The sequence below is a fragment of the Neodiprion lecontei genome, chromosome 6, assembly GCF_021901455.1.
Source record: "Neodiprion lecontei isolate iyNeoLeco1 chromosome 6, iyNeoLeco1.1, whole genome shotgun sequence".
NCBI classification, from domain to species: domain Eukaryota; kingdom Metazoa; phylum Arthropoda; class Insecta; order Hymenoptera; family Diprionidae; genus Neodiprion; species Neodiprion lecontei.
In genome coordinates this window covers 8,194,755-8,215,551 of record NC_060265.1, presented here as the reverse complement: position 1 = coordinate 8,215,551, position 20,797 = coordinate 8,194,755, and the positions used below count along the sequence as shown (strand labels likewise).

Below are 20,797 nucleotides of genomic sequence, written 5' to 3'. Positions count from 1 at the left end.
CGAAAGGTCACGATCGTCAAGCGATCGCATCGCGATCAGATAGGATATATTCACGCTCATACCACGACTGTCGAGTTCAAGGCCGTCACGTGTCTGTGACTGACCAATCATTGATAAAAGGTGAAACGATTCGAGACTGAGTAGTAAAAAGTGAAAGAAATGTAGATTAAAAAAAAAAAAAAAAAAAATTGAGTAGAAAAATAAAAAAAAGACCGTATAATTTAAACGTAACAGCAGTTTTCCGTAAAACGATTAGCGCACAGCCGCGCTACATGATTCAACGATAAAACATTGTTAATTTTCTCGCCAATATTTTTTATTTGTTACGTTGAAAAAAAAAAAAAAAAAAGAAAAAAAATGGTATCGCGAATAGAATATAAGTATGCATTTTTGAAGTTAACGTTAAATTCGATTTTAATTTCATTTTTCAATTATTTGTTTCGCCTGTAGCTTCTAAGCCAAAAGCTAACGCCCAATTTCGTCTTAATCTCAAAAATTTTCATTTTCCAACAAACAGTTTACGAGAAAAATATGAAAGAAATCGATCGGGGCTAACGGTTCGACAATTGAATAAATAAATCGAATCGAACAAATTCTAATAATCCAAGACTCGGTAAAGGATGTTTTTTTTTTCGTACACTCTACACCGTACTTGACAATAAAAAATACGTGGAATGCCTCATATATATACTATATCAGTAAAGCCGCTCAGGCAGAAAGAATTTTCCTCAATCCATCGCTTGATTTGCAATTTATGCAGATGACTGACTCGAGAGACTCCAAAAGAATGTTGCGCGTATCCAAATAAATTGGAAAAAAAAAACACTTTAATGAAGGACAAAAAAGAAATCAGATGTTTTAAACCACGCGTTGTTTCGTCCCTGTGTATGCCTGTGTTGTAAATATATATGTATGTATACGTATAATACGTGATGTGAAATGAAATCTTACGCAGCATAACTGTAAAGACTTGTGTGTCAAATACGGAATGTGTTCCACCTTTCTTCTTACGTACCTGCAGAATTGTAACGTAGGATAGTTACCTAAAGGATGGGGAAAAAAAAGGGAAGAAGAAAGAAAGAAAGAAAGAAAGAAAACAACAGCAGCAACAGTAACGACGATGAGCAATAACAATTTCAATAATGATAGTATCGATTTGACACCATCGACAAAATTGTTATTAATATAATATACAATAAGTGTTATAATATTCGAGTGAATTTTTAATAACGCATAGCGAATTTGTATCAGTTTGTATTGGTATAGTAATATAATTAAAACGTTAAGAAATTATATTATTTAAATATAACCAGAATCGTGCGCGATGGAAAAGAACATAAATCGCTGTCAACGATAAATATAAGTTAGATACATATAATTACAAATTAATGAACATCCGGATGGAAGAAAAGAAAAAGAAAACATTATAAATAAATAATGAAACTTGTATGAAAAAATTTAAATACAGTTCAAAAATGTATCTTGAAATTTTAGTGTATTTCTAATAATATATAAAATATCTGGTTTTTCAGTTTCCTTTGATTTTATCGCATCAAAAGTAGCTTCTCAACCGCTGAAACCGAACGACCGCACGTTGACATTAGATACGAATACAAATAAAAGAGGAGGAAAGCATCGCTAGATTCCAGGTTCGATTCCTGACTCCGTCGTTAATTTTTCAAATTCATCAGTTGTTCAAATTTACATATTCTCAAAAGAGGAGGAAATTCGAAAATGGTTAAAGCACAAAAAATGTTAAAATAGCTGAAGAGCAGAACGATAATTAGCGTAATTATTCGAATAAAAAATCGTGACAAAGTTTAAGTTTTTTCTAATTCTAATCCTTCACGTTTTCGTAAATATCACAATTCATCGAAACGCTCAACGATTTATTGATAATAATTAAAATTCGAGACAACAATAGTAATAAATAAATAAAAAAATACACACACACCTTTTCGCCTTTTATACTTTGTTCGACATTACATTATACATCGTAATATTTCGTCTCTATTTTTTTCAACTTTTGTTACGTGCAGCCCGCTCACTCTCCTTTTTATATGATTGAGCACCAGACGTAAATATTTATTTCCGAATACTTTATTGCGTAAACTTTACAACTATTATATACGTCTCGTGGAAATGGAAAAGTTTCTGTAGTGGTGGAATTTTTTTTTCACTCTTTCTCTCTCTTTCATAATCGATCATCTATCTCCTAGGTATTACACACCGTGTACATAACAATAAGACTTCGTTGCCGTGATCGATAGAGGAGGACAAGACGAACGTGTCGGTTGTATTTGCAATTTCATAATGCGCACGACCGAAGTAAAATTTGACCGAACTTACATCGGACGAGTTGTGCATAAATATTTTATGCAAGAAGAATACATGTCACATGGTATGTCGTGTATGTTATGATAAAAATAGTGATTTTAACGATTATCAATGAAATGAAGAAATCGTGAAAATTCACAAAGCATTCGTATTTCTGTTCAAATGACATATTGTTGTACATCTCTCTTGATATTTAACGCGATTTTTAACAAATCCATGCGTTAATCAAAACAACCGAAATTTACAGGCAAGTCTAGGGGAATAATAATTGTGCATATAAAATTTGTGAATATTCATCGGGCGATATTCTGAACTGGTTGAAATTATAACTACTCATGAATAATCATCGATGTTCGGTACATAACGTAGAATACAATATAATAATCAAATACTTTTTGATTACTTTGAGTAACTTTACTGCGACGATTCATATTGAGGGAAAAACTTTTACTTCGCGATTTCAGAATTGTCTGAAATTGAGCAAACCGTAATAAAAAAAATAATACATACTCATATTTGGGAATCAAAGTTTCTTTGTAAGCATCGGAAGCTTGAAGATATTGAATTTCTTTCCAATGTTTCGTTACGATAACGTTAAAAATTTCAACCTCGCGATGTTGCTAAAAGTTAATTTCCAAAATCTCTATCTCTGATCGTATAATAATATCAGAAAAACGAGTTTCGATCGTACTTTTTCTTTTCTTCTCGTCTTTATACCGTTCATTATACTCAGGCTACTGAGACAACGATGGGAAACGAGACGAAGCGTTTTACCTTGCATCAAATCCCATCGTATAAACCTGCCAAGCTCATGCGACATTGAACAACTACGACTACTACTACTACTAGCTAGTATTGCTCCGGTCGTTAACAGAATGTCGCCAAACGCGTTCGTTCGTTCGTCGCAGCAAGACTCGACATGGGACTAACTGCTCATCGACATTCCGTCAATCTCAGCTCGCGACGAGCTTTCTTCGAGATAAGTATAAAGTGGAAGGTGTGTACAAAAGTATACATTATTATAAAAATACACCAAGTATAAAAAAAAGAGAGAATCAAAAAAATTATTGTGCCTAGTTAATTTTTAAAGCAAGACAGTATTCTGCGTTTTTCGGGGTCGTTGATTACGAATCTGAAATCAGATTTCGAAAATTCGAGACCGAGCATCCAATAAAGCGGACAAAAATTTCAAATTTGATCAAATCTGGTAAAAAAAAAAAAAGAAAAAAAAACTCTATGCGGGGGTTTTCGGGGTCGCTGATTGTATTCGCCATACCCATTTTAATCATCTATTACGTATTGCAAATACACGATATTTGTAGAATATTTACGGACAAAGTTGTAGGAATTTTCTTCGCCTGCATGATTATGTTGTAGGGTTCGATATTATACGCCCTCGTATGTGTCGAAAGTAATTAATGAACACCGATATCATTTTTCTCACGTGTCAGTGTATATGATATGGGAATATGGGAATTACATCGTGTACATACATAAGCAAGAGAAAGAGAGAGAAAGAGAGGCAGATAGGCCAAACAACGGTGGTAATTGAATGCGTAATAATTAACGACGATGAAAAAACTCGTCAAACTATGAAAATTCGAAGTGTATTAGACACGGAATTCGCAGCTTGTTCAATTAATTATTCTTTCGACGAGATATCATGTAAAGATATATGAAAACAAAAGAAAAAAAATGAAACACCATCGAACTTTCAACGAAATGCTGTCAATTTTTTGCAAACGAGAAATTGAAATTTGAAGAACAGAAGGAAAAATTTTCATCCAAACGAATGACAATTAAACTAGCTACTGAGACAACGATTTTTTACATACGTAAACAATTACGGTACGACAGGTACGTACTTACAGAGTTACTTTGTCAATCTGTGTAATTATGTGTGTGTGTGTGTGTGTTCGCATTCTCATAGGTATACACATATATAGAGATATAATAGAGTATGTATGAAGTTATAGCCGAGGTATACGAACCACACAAATCATTGAAAATTGATTGCAACTTGGCGTACACCGTGATGTCTAAATAATTAACGAAGAAGCTCGAACAAGATTTATAGTTGGTTAACCAGCGTAACAAGACACAGGGTACGTATATAAATAATACCAGTTGGAACTACATGCAAGAAAACTTTCGCGAGCTGCGTTATCAACGCTTCGTCATCAGATGTCGAATAAATGATTATTACGTATGTACACAACTGATAAGGATGTCAACGGATTTCATCCGTACTCTTGCACATCGAGCACGCATTTCCTTTCCATTAGAAATATATGTCTATTTACGCAATAGATTATTATTATTTATCGTGCATCGTATATTGTATTTTTCATATTTTAGTCGAGTTAATTTATACTCGAGAAAATTCCCATTTGATTAAAATTTTTCTCATGAAAATTGCCGGAGAAAATAAATAATGCGTAAATTGATGGTAAAATCCCATGATATTTTTATGGCCGAACACAAGCCTCGTACGAAGGCATAAAAGCCGTTGAGATAAATATTCGAAAAACTTGGGGAATTGCTGAATTGTTTGGTTTAAATAAAGGACCACCCTGACAATACGTACGTATGTACAAACTTGTACACGCGTGAATTAGGATATAAACCGAAGAAATTATCGTCGTAAATTAGAGAATATAGTTGCACGATCTACTTCGGATCAAACAATTTGTCGTGACCCTGACTTTGCTCTCGGTTTTGACGTGTCGTTTATAATCTGATTCACGGCTATTAAACTTACGTGTACCTGCCTACACAAAATAACTTGACACGCGTATCAAGTATATAATATCCGGAGTATACATATACTGTATATATCCTGTAGACGAAAACGAAAGAGAAAGAAAAAAATAAATAAAAATAAATAAATAAATAAATAAATAAATAAATAAATAGAAGCAAGCCAAACTCGCTCAAACGAGGGAAAAATAACTCGAGATTTGAGTGACGCTATAATTTTTTTGAGTCAAATCATGTTAAATTTATTCACGTAGTTGGACTTGATTTTTTTTTTTTTTTTATCAAATTAATTTTATTTTTTATTTAAATAAATTTCTTCAATTCCAACTCGATTCATTTCAATTCGTGAATTTCAGTTTTCTTTCTCGACAATTCTCGATGGTTAATTTTTAATTCATTTGAGTTTTCAAAAAATTCAATTCATTCTTCTGTATTTCACGTTCATTCAAATTAATTTTATTTCATTAGACTTAATTTTTTTTTTCTTTCTCTCTGTGAAAAAATTATTCCGACACGAATCCAAACTAATTGAAATCAACTTGACCTAATCTTCTATAATTCGGTTGATTCTCATTAATTTAGATGAATGATAATTAATTCGGAAATCTATCGACACATCAATTCAGCCAACTATTTCCCCCTCGCGTTGAAATTATGTTAGACACACGTGGGAGTCGAAACGTGGAGGTTGCATGCAATATTTCTACCTTTTATTACCCGCTTCGAAGAAACGTTCCAAGTTACACATAGAAATACTGCCGCAACAATGATAACCAACAAATAAAACACAATGTTGCGGCGTTCTTGATCGAGTAGAAGAATCAAATAATTTTACTTTCTATAAATATATTTATTATACGTATATTAATTTTATAAAAATGACAATACGCTTTTTTTCTTTCCTTTATAAATGTAATGTCATATATCTGCGATTAAACACAAAAATTCAGTGTTAATTAAACTGAGTAATCTTCGAGTAATCTCGCGCGTATAAATTTTCTATGCAAGCAAGTACAATGATGTATCAGATGTACTTGTATTACATTCATAATTCACGGGTATGTATTACATGTATGACACGTATGAGATAGAATCGCTACAGCTACTGCAGGAAACAAATGTCCAATAACGGAGATTAAAGCGACCTGGTGATGTATACGATTTGCCGATGTGATTTAACTTGTAGTAAACTTGCCTTGCCGGTATATAAGATAACAAATACGCATAAACCTTACGGGTACTCCGACGAATTACGAATTACAATTTTACGATTCAAAATTCCGAGTTATTCAACTTGAAGCATTTTAATACCCACCGCAACGATAAATTGATGTTAAAGACTCATTTAACTAAAAAAAAAGTAGAGTGAGCCGAACAAACTGATTTTGCGTTGCAATTGCCAAAAAAGGATCGACAATAACGCTTGAAATCAAGAAATCAAATAACAAACCAAATAATTCGGAATTAAAAACTTTCAGAAGTTTTCAAATTTGAAACTTCAACCCCGTTCCAGTAATTATCACGATTATTTTTATCAAAAGAATAAAGATGTAAAGGAACAAAAATATATATAAAACGGGGGAAAAAAAAAAAAAAATAGCGCATGAAACCGAACAAATCTGTCAGATTTTTAACTATTTCCAAATGATTCGAAATAAAGCGTCGACATCATAGCTTTTGCTTATTATTACATTACTTTCTATATTTGTAGGTATATTTTGAAGAGATAAAAAATCGAGTGTGCATAACGTATATCGAGATGAATAAAAATCGTCGAAGAAATATAGAGAGTTACACTACGAGGGGAGCAAACGTCTATGCGAGTACATTCGTAATAAGCGTTTGTTGTTCAAGGAGAGAGACGACCGTGGCACACTTTGTGAACGTCTACAAATCCTGTTTTTAACATATGTGTCTAGGCATACGCAACGTGACCCACCCACGTATATGTATACAGGTACATCATTCCTCTATTATATACAGTACCTTCCCACAGTTAATAATATTCCTACTTCTTCACATCGTTAGATTATAATATACATATATTAAAATCGTTCACACGATTCTGTGTAATAATGTATACATAAAACAAAACGTTTGTCCGTGTAACATTGATTGTAAAAAAAAAAAAACAATATGCGAATAACGAAAATTATGTGAAAAAACAAAAAAAAAAAAAGTTTGAAATATTCGATCGGATTTAAGATTTATAGTTTAATTTGATTATAAACGATTCAAGGTTTCAATAGCACGTAAGAAAAGAAATAAATTTTTAACAAACGCTAATACGATATATTGAAATGCCGAAAGTAGTGCAGCTGATATATCGGTGGTGAAATTTGGAGTAAAAAAAATTCTTCAAGCTCCGCACTCAATTGCCCAAAATAGATTTTACAAAATCACAAAGTACGCGTACATTATTTATAGCCACAGCTATTCATTCGGTCGTGTAACCTGATTTCATCAATCATGTACGAATCTTTTCTTATCAAATCAATTAGGATCTGAAGTAAAATGTTGTACATCTATTAGGTACAAGAAGTTTGCAAAGAATTTTGAGCAAAGTTCGCGAGCAAAAAGCGAGGACTGAAATTCGTGAAAATTTATCGAAAAACAAGACGATTCAAAAATCGCACGTACAACATCGTTTGGAATCCAAATTGTTCAATAAAAAAAAAAAAAAAAAAAAAAAAACCCCAGTTTTTTCACAATTTTCTCGCACGTGATTGAACTTGATAAACTTGAATTCCTACACCTGTGAAAACTTCTTTGCTATGTAAATGTTCCCAATATTTCAAGTCTAAGGTTTGCAATTCTGTTATCTATACGTGTAACATGTACAAAGGCTGAACGAAGAAAGAAAGTGAAACACAGCAAAACTCCATTTGTATGAATGCACCTGCGGATATCTGTTGCGCGAAACGAAGCGAAGAAAGAAAAAAATTGTATGCGGCAAAAAATAACGGTAGAAAAAAAAAATAAAAAATAAAAAAAAAACACAGAAAATAAATAAATAGCCAAAGAGTGGCAGTGGAAATTGATAAAAATAAAAATGACGAACCCTGTACAACATACAACGGTTACGTAGCCTACATTTAAGTGGACCGAGTTTCTAGGCAAACGTTGAACGTACTGACTTGCAACACGGTTACAACTGCCTAAACTCACTTACGTAGGTACGTACGTGCATACATCGATATATGTTACGCTTGTTCTTTGGACAGTAAATGATATTATAACAAAGGTTGCGCAAATCGAAGTCTCGAGATTCATTGATAATACCGTTGCTCGGAAAGAAAATAATATAGGAGCCTGCACCTAAGGTGGTAACACTAATAGCGAGTATCGGGTGGATTCGAAATAGTGAGGAAGAGTATTAAAAAAAAAAAAAAAAAAATTTGAAAATAAATTGCAGATGGGTCAAAGTACAAAAAGTAAAGATATTATAGAATCGTCGGAATCGAACGAATGAACACGGCAAACTAAAACATAAAATCGTAAATCTACGCATATTTTTCTTGTGTATATATATATATATATATATATCAATTTCGAACCTAATCGGCAAAAAATAAACGTGGACAAAAAAAAAAAAAAAATCAAAGGAAAAAACTTTCGGACATCTATTTCTGACTGTGGCCACAATGAGTAGATACTCGGGAGGTCGAAAAAAAAAACTCGGACATAAATTACTTTCAAATCTATCCAACGCCCTCGCCTGAGTATAATACACGTTGTTGGTTTTTTTTTGTTTTTTTTTTTTTTTCAATACACGTATATGTGCGGTAGCTAAAGTATAAGATGCAAGCAAGATATGCTCGAATTTTAGTGATAATAAGTAGGTGTAATTACAAGTCATGAAGATTCTGCGGCGCGTGAATAAAATTTTGTTTGTATATTATATGTATAATTAATTGATAATTATCATTATTATTATTCTATGACTAAAATTTCAAAAATTACAAGTTTCTAAAATCGCAAAACTGCTCTTATGTATACATATATATATATATATCGTTACACGTGTACGTGTAGTATGTACCTTAGTATTTACCTAAAAAATAAATAGTATAATGCGTCAAGGTTTAACGATTGTGACAAGTTACGTAAATAAAACGTTTGCTTACATGCAAACTTCAAAAGTTGTAAAATTTCACCAGCGATGTACACACATACGTACACGGGTATATAATATGTATACGTATATATGCACACGCTTTGATATAATACTCGTTTCGTCGTCAACGAGTTTGAAAATATTTTCGTACGCATGATATAAGCGTATAAAATAAGGTGTATGCATATAATAATACACGTTGTGTGCAATGCGAATTTTGTAGGGACACCCTTAACCTTTACTTGCCGTCTAGGGGTGTAGAAGAACACCTCAGACATTTTTTCCTCAACTTTAAGTACCTGAACGGCTCAGCTAAAATTTAAGCCCTTAAATATTGATTAAACAGAAAAATTATGAATTTTTTTTGTTTTGTAAAAATAAACCATCTTCTTTTTTTTCCATTGCATTTTTCTAGTATACGGAAATTGAATTATTGACCGTATTAACTACATGATCCTTTGAAGTAAGCTTTCGGTATGTTGTAAAAAAAATTTCAAGTAAAAAGGTTCAACAGTTTGTTATTTATAACAACTTTTGTCGCTAGGGTGTGAAGGGAAGGGTTAAACTTTTTCGAAAATAGAAGGCTCGTTTACACACATCGACTTAGCGAAGCAATCGGTAAACCATCGAATAAGGAACCAAGTTTAGAGTGTGATTCTTTTAGCTGTATGCAAAAGGTACGCTACAGATTTAAGGGGGGGGTACACCATGCAAGCAAAAAAAAATACTGCAACTTTGCGATTTTTTTTTGAAAAAACGGATTTATTTATGAACATGCGGTCTTGAATACATTAATATATAAGTCTTTGAGAACTTTAAAAAATTTTTTTATTGTCGAAAAATTTCAAAATGGCGTCGTGACAGTTGGATCCCCAACGCCGCTCGGAAAAATGGGGTGCGAGATTTGGTGGAGTCGTGGATAGTCCTAGAACACACAAATTACAAAAAATTAGTTGTATATTATGTTTTCTTGTCCACTACGTACCACTTTTTTGATATCTAGTCTGAAAAATTTTTTTTGACCGTTTGAAGTCGCAAAAACGTGGTCGAAAAATTGAAAAAAAAAAAATCGTCACTTAAACAATCATAAAAAATTTTTGAGACTAGATATCAAAAAAGTGGTACGTAGTGGACAAGAAAACATAATATACAACTAATTTCTTGTAATTTGTGTGTTCTAGGACTATCCACGACTCCACCAAATCTCGCACCCCATTTTTCCGAGCGGCTTTGGGGATCCAACTGTCACGACGCCATTTTGAAATTTTTCGACAATAAAAAAATTTTTTAAAGTTCTCAAAGACTTATATATTAATGTATTCAAGACCGCATGTTCATAAATAAATCCGTTTTTTCAAAAAAAAATCGCAAAGTTGCAGTATTTTTTTTTGCTTGCATGGTGTACCCCCCCCTTAATTTCAAGTTCGATCGAACATTCGTAATTGTTTTTACACGTTCGATTCAATTCATTTGTTATAATATAAATTACGTTAAACGTCAAACATGAAGATGATTTCACTGGGAAAAATTATGAAATTGTGGTTACCGTACAATTCTTGACAATTACCATCATTCACCGTAACCAGAAACTATAGTTTTGGATGGAAAATGAAAAAGAGAGTACAGCGATCGACGATTCTAACGACGTTTGGTATTCAAGTATATTTTATTAAAAAAAATTTCATACAACACGAGGCGCAGTGATTTATAATAACGAATGAAATTTTTACACCTTGGAGCGGATAAGCGATTAAGGGGATAAAATTAAATTCTACTCCGTCCTCGCAATCCGCCGCCTGTTTACCTGGATACAAACTGCAGATTTATCGAGACTCTCTGTTCAATGTCACCGTTCACCCAAGGATCAAGGTTGAGCGGTTAGTTACTCTGTTCGACATCCTGCAGCAGTTCTGTAATCGCGTTTTCAACACCCGAAGCCGTGAAACGATTTGCAGCATCATTTAGCTAGATGTATAATAAGAGCAATTGCCGTCAGTTACAGGTGTCGAGGTCTCGATCAAGAAAGCCTCGAGACGCGGCTTGATCAAGGACGAAGGAAAACGATCGTTATACCACGGCTGCGTAGTTTTACATGTGTAAAGGACATTCCGTGAAAAATCATTGTTCAAACGTTTCAGCTAACACTTTGCAAGAGGAAAATAAAAGATGTTTTGATAGGTTTGGGTGGAAATTTTTCAAATTTGAAAAGTCCCGAGAGCGCGATATTCCAAATTTTTTTCGCAGCGAAATATCCCATTTTCAAATCGTTCGAAACCCGACGCTTAATTTTCCGAAAGTGCGGAAATGAGAAAATTTTAAAGCCTGAAATATCGAAACTCTAAATGATTCAAGATTTTCAGTTCTGTGAATTTCTGGCCTGGTGAAATTTCACCATTTTGATATTTCTGGGCTTTGGATTTTCGATATTTTTACGTTTGAAATCCCGGTCACTATATTTACGATTTTTCTGATTTTTTACATCCAGTCGTTAAGTAAATTAAGCTGTGTGAGGATATTTCAATTTTTAGAATTTTACTGTTTCAAATATTTTCCTCTGTCGTAACTTTACTTTTAGGAACTTTGAACCGTCGGGGTTTCGACTATTCGAAACTTTATTGTTTCTTCTGAGTTGGATTTTTTTACTTCAACTTTTACCGGCAAATAATCTGTCGTAACTTTTTAAATTCGAAACTTCGACCCCGCCCTGTTCTAACATATATCATCGAATCTGAAAATAAAATGACGTCGCAATTTCTCGTAAATCATGGTTAAAAACAAAATGTATAATTTGCGACTGACCTTAAGATAAACGAAAGACGAAAGTTCGTTTTCTTGAGAATTCTGAAAGAGGTAAAACCATAAAAACTTTCGAATATATTCGGTGCGGAAAAACAGTCGTACAAAAAAATAACGATAGAAAATTACCACAGGTTTCAAACGTCGAAATGTGCAGATCAAATTGACACGGAATGCCCGTTATACCTACGCGTATATCAAACGGATTTTTTCACGCGCGGGTAAAATAGGCGCACCAACTTTAATATTATTCCTAAGCGGTATCGTTTATATTTCACGCTACGTAATCGCGTATTGTTCAGATATATAAATTAGGTAGATCGTAAGTTACGATCTTTTTTCAATGCCGAGGTGGGTGAGAGGATCTCATTGTCAGCTGTAATATCAAGTACTTTGTGATATTATACACGTATAGTTACAACACGGCGTGAGAAATAACCTTCGGTTCAAAGTACAATACGAAAGTGATAAATTCGACTAATTCCAAATATTAAATTGATCATTAAAATACGTTAACCAAAGTGAAACGATCATTTCTTCTGAACCCCAGAAGCGTTTCGTGGCGTAAGAAAAAAAATCAAATGAATAACAATCAAAACGAAAAAAAAAGAGAAAAAGTTATCAAACAACGTTTGAAATTATTTCGTCTTCCATCAAATCTTGTAATCATAGCATCAGACTTTTAAAAAAAACGCAACATTGTACGTTTGCGAAATATAAAATCTTACGTGTACATGAAAAATTGTGTATTTAAATGTGTAACATAATATATAAATTACGTGATTGAAAAGTAATTACGTTCAAGTGTCACTTATCTATATTCGTTATTTAGAAATAAAATAAAATCTCGTCGTATTCTTTGCGGTCTGTGTTATAATTAACGCGGTTAAAGAACAGTAAAATAAATTGAAAAAAAAAAAAAAACACACACATCTCACTTGCAGACTTTGCCGTTTAAATTAAACAGACCCGTATACATAATACGTTTATATATATATACACATGATATGCATAAGTATGACATGAATACAAAAATCTAGTCGGTAAAAACTTACAGACATAATTAGCTTTAAGTAGTAATGAGTTTTTTTTTTATCACCGCACCATTACGACAGTGGACGTAAAGTCTGAGACGACTGGGAGGAAATTGACTATGCGAAAATAGCGATTTTCTAAAATCGGTCTAACTTGTACATTGACAAGTTGTACTATGAAATTTTGAAGCCCCAACGTATAGGATTTTTTTATAGAACCAGGTCTTAAGGATCCTAGATCACAGTTTATTTTCCAAATTCAATTATAACAGTAGTTTAAAGCTCGTATCCAAAATGTGTTATTACTAATTGTGTGTGTAAGAGTTCGTTGTTTCGAGGAGGAAGGCAATGAAACCAACGATTTATCCCAAGAACAGAGTTTTTTTATCTCTGTTTTCAAGTTCATTTGAAAACACAAGCAACATAAGATTGCGGGTCAAAATTTCGAAAGGTCGAAACTTCAAATGTTACCACCGTATATGTAAGAGTGATGAGTAACTTTTGGAATTTCGAGTATTCGTAATTTTGTTCGTTCGTTCATTATTTTCACCACCCGCAATTTCGACCTGCAGACTTCTGTTAATTGTTCTTTAAATGAACGTGAAAGAAAAAATCTCTCCGTTGGATAAATCCCTAATTTCATTTCCCTCCCTCTCGAATTTTGTTTCGGTTGGGATTAGAAAGATTTCAAAAGAATAACAAGTAAAAAGAAATGATAAAATAACAGTTTACAAAAAAGAAAAACAAAAAAAAAAAAAGAAAACATGACTTTCACACGACTTTTTCCAATCGATTTACCTACACCTCGAATGTCGAGTACATGTAATAATTATACGGTGTTTAATTGATAGCGTTTAATATGGGGGGAAAAATTTAAAAAAAATTAAACAAGTGGAAAAGATAAAGGTGCCTGGCAGTTTTGTAGTTATTGCGCAAGATAAAGGGTGTCGCGGTGCGTTTCGTTAATTATTATTATTATTTTTTTTTTTTTTCCTGTTTCTTTTTTGTTTGTTGTAGAGGTCAATCAATAAGCGAACCTACGCTGGGAATTAGGTCAGTGATACAGTTACATTATACGCGTCCAAGCACGCGCTCCACACATAGGCGCGAATATATCGTACATATTGTATATACATATATTTATATTTATATACATATACATATACACGAGCAAATTACGCAAGGGCGTCACGTGTGTGAGATAAAGGATTTAAACGTGTGTGGCGGCGTTGTTCGTTACATTGTAACAGGGGTTGCTCATTCAGGGTTAGCGATTTTTTTAAATTTTTTTTTTCCCCTCCGTCACTCGTATCGAATATCACTTTTACACGCGTGTGTTCTGCAGCAAGACATTATGCATCGAGTATAACGACGACTGCGCCTGTACGTTTATTGTGTTTTACACACACGTATGTATACCTATACGTGCGTTACACAGAGATGAATACAGTGAAGTATTAACGAGACACGCGATGCGTGCGAGCAGGCGCGTGGGTATTTGGGCATTGTTAACATAGGTAAGAAATGCCCTCATGGACAAATTCTAAACGTTCGGAGGTGCGAGGTAAAAGGTCTTAATACGCACATACTGCATTGGTAATAATCGACAAATGTAGGCGGATATGTACCCCGGGATTGTAAAGGAGGAAAGGAAAGCGAAGAACTAAAGGAACGGGACACGGAAAGATTATGGGACGAAAAACTTCGTTTAAACACGGTATTGTTGTACACGCGTGTCAAATTTTTATACGTATTTATATATAATATCAAAACGTATGTTTTTTAAACCTTACGCTACTCGTCGGGGCCAAAATGACCCAGCGACATTTTCACCGTACTTATCGTATGAAAAACATCCAAAATAATCTGATTTCATCCAAGATAAATAACAAAATATCGTAAGAATTGTTGATTCATTATTTTTCCAAAAAATCGACATCGCTAATTCGAATAAATATCTTTTTTTTTCGTCACGCCCGTATTTTTTTTTTTTTTTCTCTCTTAAATAATTGTGTACTGAGAGTTACTCGGTCAATTTTCAGCTCAAAATATTGAAATTTCAGCGAGTTATGATTTTTTTAGTAGAATCATCACTCTCCGGTATTTTGTTGTTTCGTCGATTTCTTCCATGTTTTTTTTTTGTTTTTTTACAATTTTACAAGATTTCATTTCGCTAAATATAACTAATTTGCTTCAAAATATAATAGTTAAAGAGTGTCTCTGAATTTTTTCAAGTCATTAGAATCGATATCTACGTTTATACGCAACGATTTTTGAAGTATTGATAAAAGAGAAAAAGGAATAAACAAAAATAAAAATAGTCTATTATACAGGTACATGCCAATAAAATTTTTCGCAATAAACAACAATCGTCGTGATTCACAGTCTAAACAGTCCGAGTAATGAAAAGTATATTAAAAACAAAATGAACGAGAAGAAAAAAAATCCTATTGCATAATGTAAAAAGCGTACCGGTTAAAACGTCTATGAGAGCACGTGACGAAACGACGAAGAGACTTGTTGAAATGATCCTCAAATTGTTGACGAACGATGTTTGAAATTGACGTACGTACGTACGTACGTAAACCGTATGTGAAAATTGCCTATACATATCGTAACCATTGTCGTTGGTAATTGGTTCGTTAATGTAAGAATTTACGGAAATAACTAGTAATATTATGGAATATAGAATACCGACGTGATAACGTTCAACAATATGCGTAATGTGCAACATGACGTAAAAAAGAAAATTAGATGCAGACAAAAGCATAAACTTTGAGTCATAGTGTCAGGTATTCTTACCACCTGTTTACACCCATTTTTTGTTTAATTAGAGGACTTTGAAAACATTTTTTTGTTTTTTTTTTTTTGCGGTCTTTTGCTAATTCCGATATGATGTAAATTATTATTGATAGAAAGAAATTGATTGAAGAAAATCGTGAAAATTGAAGGTATAATTCATTTCCGAGAAAGTTACCCCTCTCTACGCGTAGTATACATGTTTTACATAAGTTACAAGTTTTTGGAGTCGCTGATTACGAATCTGAAATCAAGTTCATAAAATTCAGTGTAACGAATCTAATCAGCGACTCCGAAAACCCCTGCATCGAGTTTTTTGATCGTATTCGATCAAATTCGAAATTTTCGTCCACCGTATTGGATCTGTCTAAATTTTTTTCGTTCATCTTCAATAAAAGCTTGAAAGAACAAAAACAACAGTTTTGTGCGTATAATTTCTAAAAATAGGATAACCACTTTTCCAGGACCTTGTGTAATAGAAACGTATTATGAAGAAATTAGATTTGTCGATGTTGTTTATCAAATAATATGTCCATGAATAATATCGATAGAATAATTATACTTTCGCAAATTTCCTGCACATTTATTAGCGTACAAGTCGCCAACAATTCCCGTTAATATAATACATATACAAATTACAACCGTTACGTTTATCAACAAAAATGAAACCAAGTCGACATTTTAATCCACGAGGTTAAGCATGCATCATTGTAACATACATCTACGGCATACTCGTTTGTCAAAACCGATTGTCCAGGCTTCACGATAAAAAGTTTCCTCAAAAAAGTTTCCTCAAATCTACAACCGCATGGCAATTAGCCATTGTAATACAACGTGCAAGTATGCTTATATATATGCATGAAATACACGTGTAGACCAAGTCGAGTGCCTAAATAGGATTAAGATCTTTCGAGCTTCCCTCTTTGGTCTGGGACCGCGATTGTGTTTATGTTTCGTTACAACGTTTAATCTTATTACGGGTGGGTATATAATAACAATCAACGTACAAGGTATAAATCATACCTATACCGGCATCTTTTTGGGCAGCGGTCAACCGTGACAGATTAGAGAGATTGCAAATCTTGATTGCGTACACACCGCGAGTAAATGATCCCTGTTTCCGCACGTATATACTTTTCTCTATGTATACATAATAATATATATGTATATATATATATGATTTAATTTCGTAGCACTGCAATCTTGTCGTGAGTGGAAAAAAGCGAAAAAAAAATGTCTACGCGTACAAGTAGCAGCCTTATTTGGGAGCCAAGACGAAAATATAATCATATTTCTCGTGTAACGATTAATAAAATCGATATCGTGATTAATTATACTTATTCTATATTTAATTTACTCGCAACTCATACAGCGAGCAAATCTTCACTGTCATTCATTAACGTTGATGAATCGATGTTTTGTCTTCTCAGTTATTGCGTATTTGTTTTTTTTTATATGTATACCTGCTTATATCGCAATTATCAGCATCTAATTGTTAACGTTATAATTATCCCACCGACGATTTTCGAACTTGATAAATTACGCACGCGGATTTAATATCACCGAATGAAAACTATGCGCATAACATAAAGGGTGGTGAAGAATACAAAAGAAAAATTTCGCTAAATTCTGATCGTTAATAAACACAAGACGTCTCAAATATCTTGAGTTATTTAACCGTCAGTTAAAATTGGGCACGGCTCGTCATCGGGTAGATTCGTTTCATTGCAAACCCACGCTAAACCGTGTAGGTATATTGTAATTTTCTGAAATCTTCGTATTTTCATTAGAATTCCCGCATCACTTATTACCGCCGACAAATCAATCGCGTTTAAACAGCGCAAAGTCAACTTGTGTTAACTTCGTTATTGTTATCGTTTACCTTGCTCGTTCGAGTTTCGTTCCTTTTTTACTCCCACTCACTCTCTCTCTTTCCATATTTCGCCAATACCTATACGCGATAAATCAACACCCACTCAAAAAAGCTAATACATACATACATACGTGTATAAATAATACACGAATCGTTGTCGTCGCATCTCAAGAATGAAAAGGATAAAATGAATAGTAAAATTATAATATAACCATCGAAATTAAACCGAGTGATGAAATAAGGTAAGAAGCCGTAAAAAAAAATATTTACCACTCACGTTTACTACCCACGCCGAGAATATCTCTCTCTTTCTCTCCCTCTTAATTTTCTCTTTTTATTTGCAAATGTCTTTTACCAAGGTCAAAAGCTGTGACGACGTCGTTACAACAGCCAAGACCCAGAAGGGCTTCGATGTCCGGAGTTCTACGTAACGCGTACGCAAATATACACATATAATAATAATAATAATATATATAATAATAATATATACGTATCGCAGCCCATCTGTGCAGCGAAACTGATGTCATGCAAGATTCGATGCGTGTTTTAATCCTATTCTTTTTCTTCTTTCTGTCCTCGTGTAGTAGGAAAAAAAAAAGGAAAAAAAAAACAAACTTTCTTTCCAAACCAAAAATTTTGGATTTTTTTTTCCAAGTACCTAAACGAGAGAATCAAAATACACAAAATCATTTCCGTTGCACTACCCAAATAACTGAATCATTGGAAATTATCCAGTCTGATGTCATTGAGTGTTCTGTGATTATTACCAACCACGATAACTACGCCACCATAAGTTTTCAGTGAAATAGACGCCGGATAGTTATAACAGGAAGCAAGACTTAGTGCTGATTTTCTGTTATAACGCTTCGTATACAACCGGAAACATCCAGTGACCTTCTGGTGGTATCAGCATAATTTTATCCTCACCAATAGGCGTTTCTTTGAGCGTAAATAAGTATGCGAATGATGAAGCGAACCTAATGAAACTTGAATCTCTTGATTGTTGAACAAATATAAATTCCGAGAAATTGTACGGCATGGAAAAATAATTCAACTGTTGGTAAAGAAAGAACCAAATGTATACGCATACGTATATTTGTAAAATCATCGTATTATTTATATCGTGTAATCGTTTTTCAGCACATTTTAGTGATGAGAAAAAAAAAAAAAAAATGAGAAATGCAAGAGTTTAGAGATGTGAAAATTGACAGACACGTGCGCGTAAGCTCGCTAACTGAACGGATAAATGGTTAGTGGAGGAAATGAAACAGCATCGTAGACCGCAGTCCGTCAATGTAATACGTAATAGAGAATGGTTTAATTGTAAGTGGTAAAGAGTGGTAAACCGTGTCTGCCGATGACAACGTCATTTCGGTCGGCAGCGAGCGAGAACTTTCCCAATGTCACAAACTAAACGGTTACATAACCGTTGAATCTTTCATCGACGAATAGTAGCGTAAGACTCTCGATAAAAAGCAACGTATTTATGTTAAAAATTATATATGTTAAAAGCCGTACAATCTTATTTTTAAACGGAATGAAAACGAACATTTCTTCAAATTTCTAAACAATTATGAAATATAAATTATAAATATCGTAATTATTATAGTTACAAAAGAACGACGAGGCAAGGCGATAAATAATATTCTACACAATACGGTCGAAGAGATGAGACACGAATTGATTGAAATTTTGACTTTGATGAAAATTTTGTGTCTTTCCGGTAAATTGAGTTCGCGATTTATATAAGTGTAAGAAATGTATACTACGTGCGATCTAAGTATATTTGTATAATATAGATTATACAGCGAATCGATTGAAGAGTGAAAATCAGTCGGTGCGATTTTCGGGAACAATTCTGAACTTGAAAAATCACCGGTTGGCGATTTTCAAAAATTATACAACGCGCGTTGTTTACGAAGGGTAAAAATAAACGAAGACGATATCGTTTCGTAAATACAAACGATATTTTCGATAGGACCGAAAACTAAAATTTCTCACATTTTCTGTATACTTTTTACATTATAAAAGCATCAAAGACGAAGATGTGTATTACGTACTGTATAAATACGGTATAATAGTGTGAGTAAATAAAAAGCAAAAAAAAAAAAAAAAAACAAGTGAACGAAAAAAAAAACAGATTTGTTATTTTCTATGGTCGACAAAGCGTGAAATTGAGAAATAACTCTACGATTACGGAAGCGCAGAGGCATTGTTGCGCAATTGCAACCGAACTCGCTGACGAAAATCCCCGTATTATAACGACGAACCCGTCCGCATTAAATGACAAACCGGTCAATTTCTTTTTTATCACAAAGAATAATAAACAATAACGCACAGTGACTGCGGTCATGCAATATTTTTGCTACTGCGAAATTAAGAAGGATTACAAAATAAAAAAAAAAAAAAAAAAGGCGGAAAGGAAAAAAAGTTTCAAGTTAATATTCACAGCGATATTTCATCGCTGGCGAAAATCATCGTACATCGGAAAGTAAAAAAAAAGTATTGTAATTAAATTTTCCAATCGTATGCAATTAAGACAAAATTGATTGAAATTTCTTCGTTAAAGTTACGCTGATTCGCGCCGGTGGAAATCACTTATATACGATACCTTTATTATTTTTCTGTAACGTTTCGAAGCAAAAACTATACGCAGAAGGGTAATAATAATAATAATAATAATAATAATGATAATGATAATGATAATAATAATGACAACAATAATACGTCGTTTACGAAATAAACAAAAACCCTTACTCACCCAACGTATACTCGGCATGTGGAATTGTTGACACGTTGATCGCTGCTGAATCGTCTTCTGTCCTCAAAGAAGTCTTTTAGCGCGGTTACACCGAGTACAAAGATGACCGGTATCATGGCGACTTCTTTCCCAAAGGCGTTAATTGCTGGAATCCAATTCAGCAGGACAATGGATATGAAATATACGTTCGCCACTCTGTGAAACTGCTCGAGCAAATTTCGAGGCAAGAAACTCAGCGGTGTATATTTCGTTGTGCGTACTCTGGGGAAGAAAAAAAAAAAAAAAAAAAACAATGATAAAAGATTTTTCATTGAAATTCA

The 20,797-nt window shown here is 33.4% G+C and overlaps 1 protein-coding gene across 3 annotated transcripts in view; it reads right to left on the bottom strand.

Moving 5' to 3' along the window:
* Positions 1–20,797, bottom strand: part of LOC107219754 (phospholipid-transporting ATPase VD) — a 60,723-nt gene that overhangs the window by 29,072 nt on the left and 10,854 nt on the right. For all 3 annotated transcript variants that reach the window (XM_046743722.1, XM_046743723.1, XM_015658084.2), the window contains exon 4: positions 20,478–20,738. In XM_046743722.1, coding sequence (XP_046599678.1) covers positions 20,478–20,738 — 261 coding nt within the window. The remainder of the gene's footprint in view (positions 1–20,477; positions 20,739–20,797) is intronic.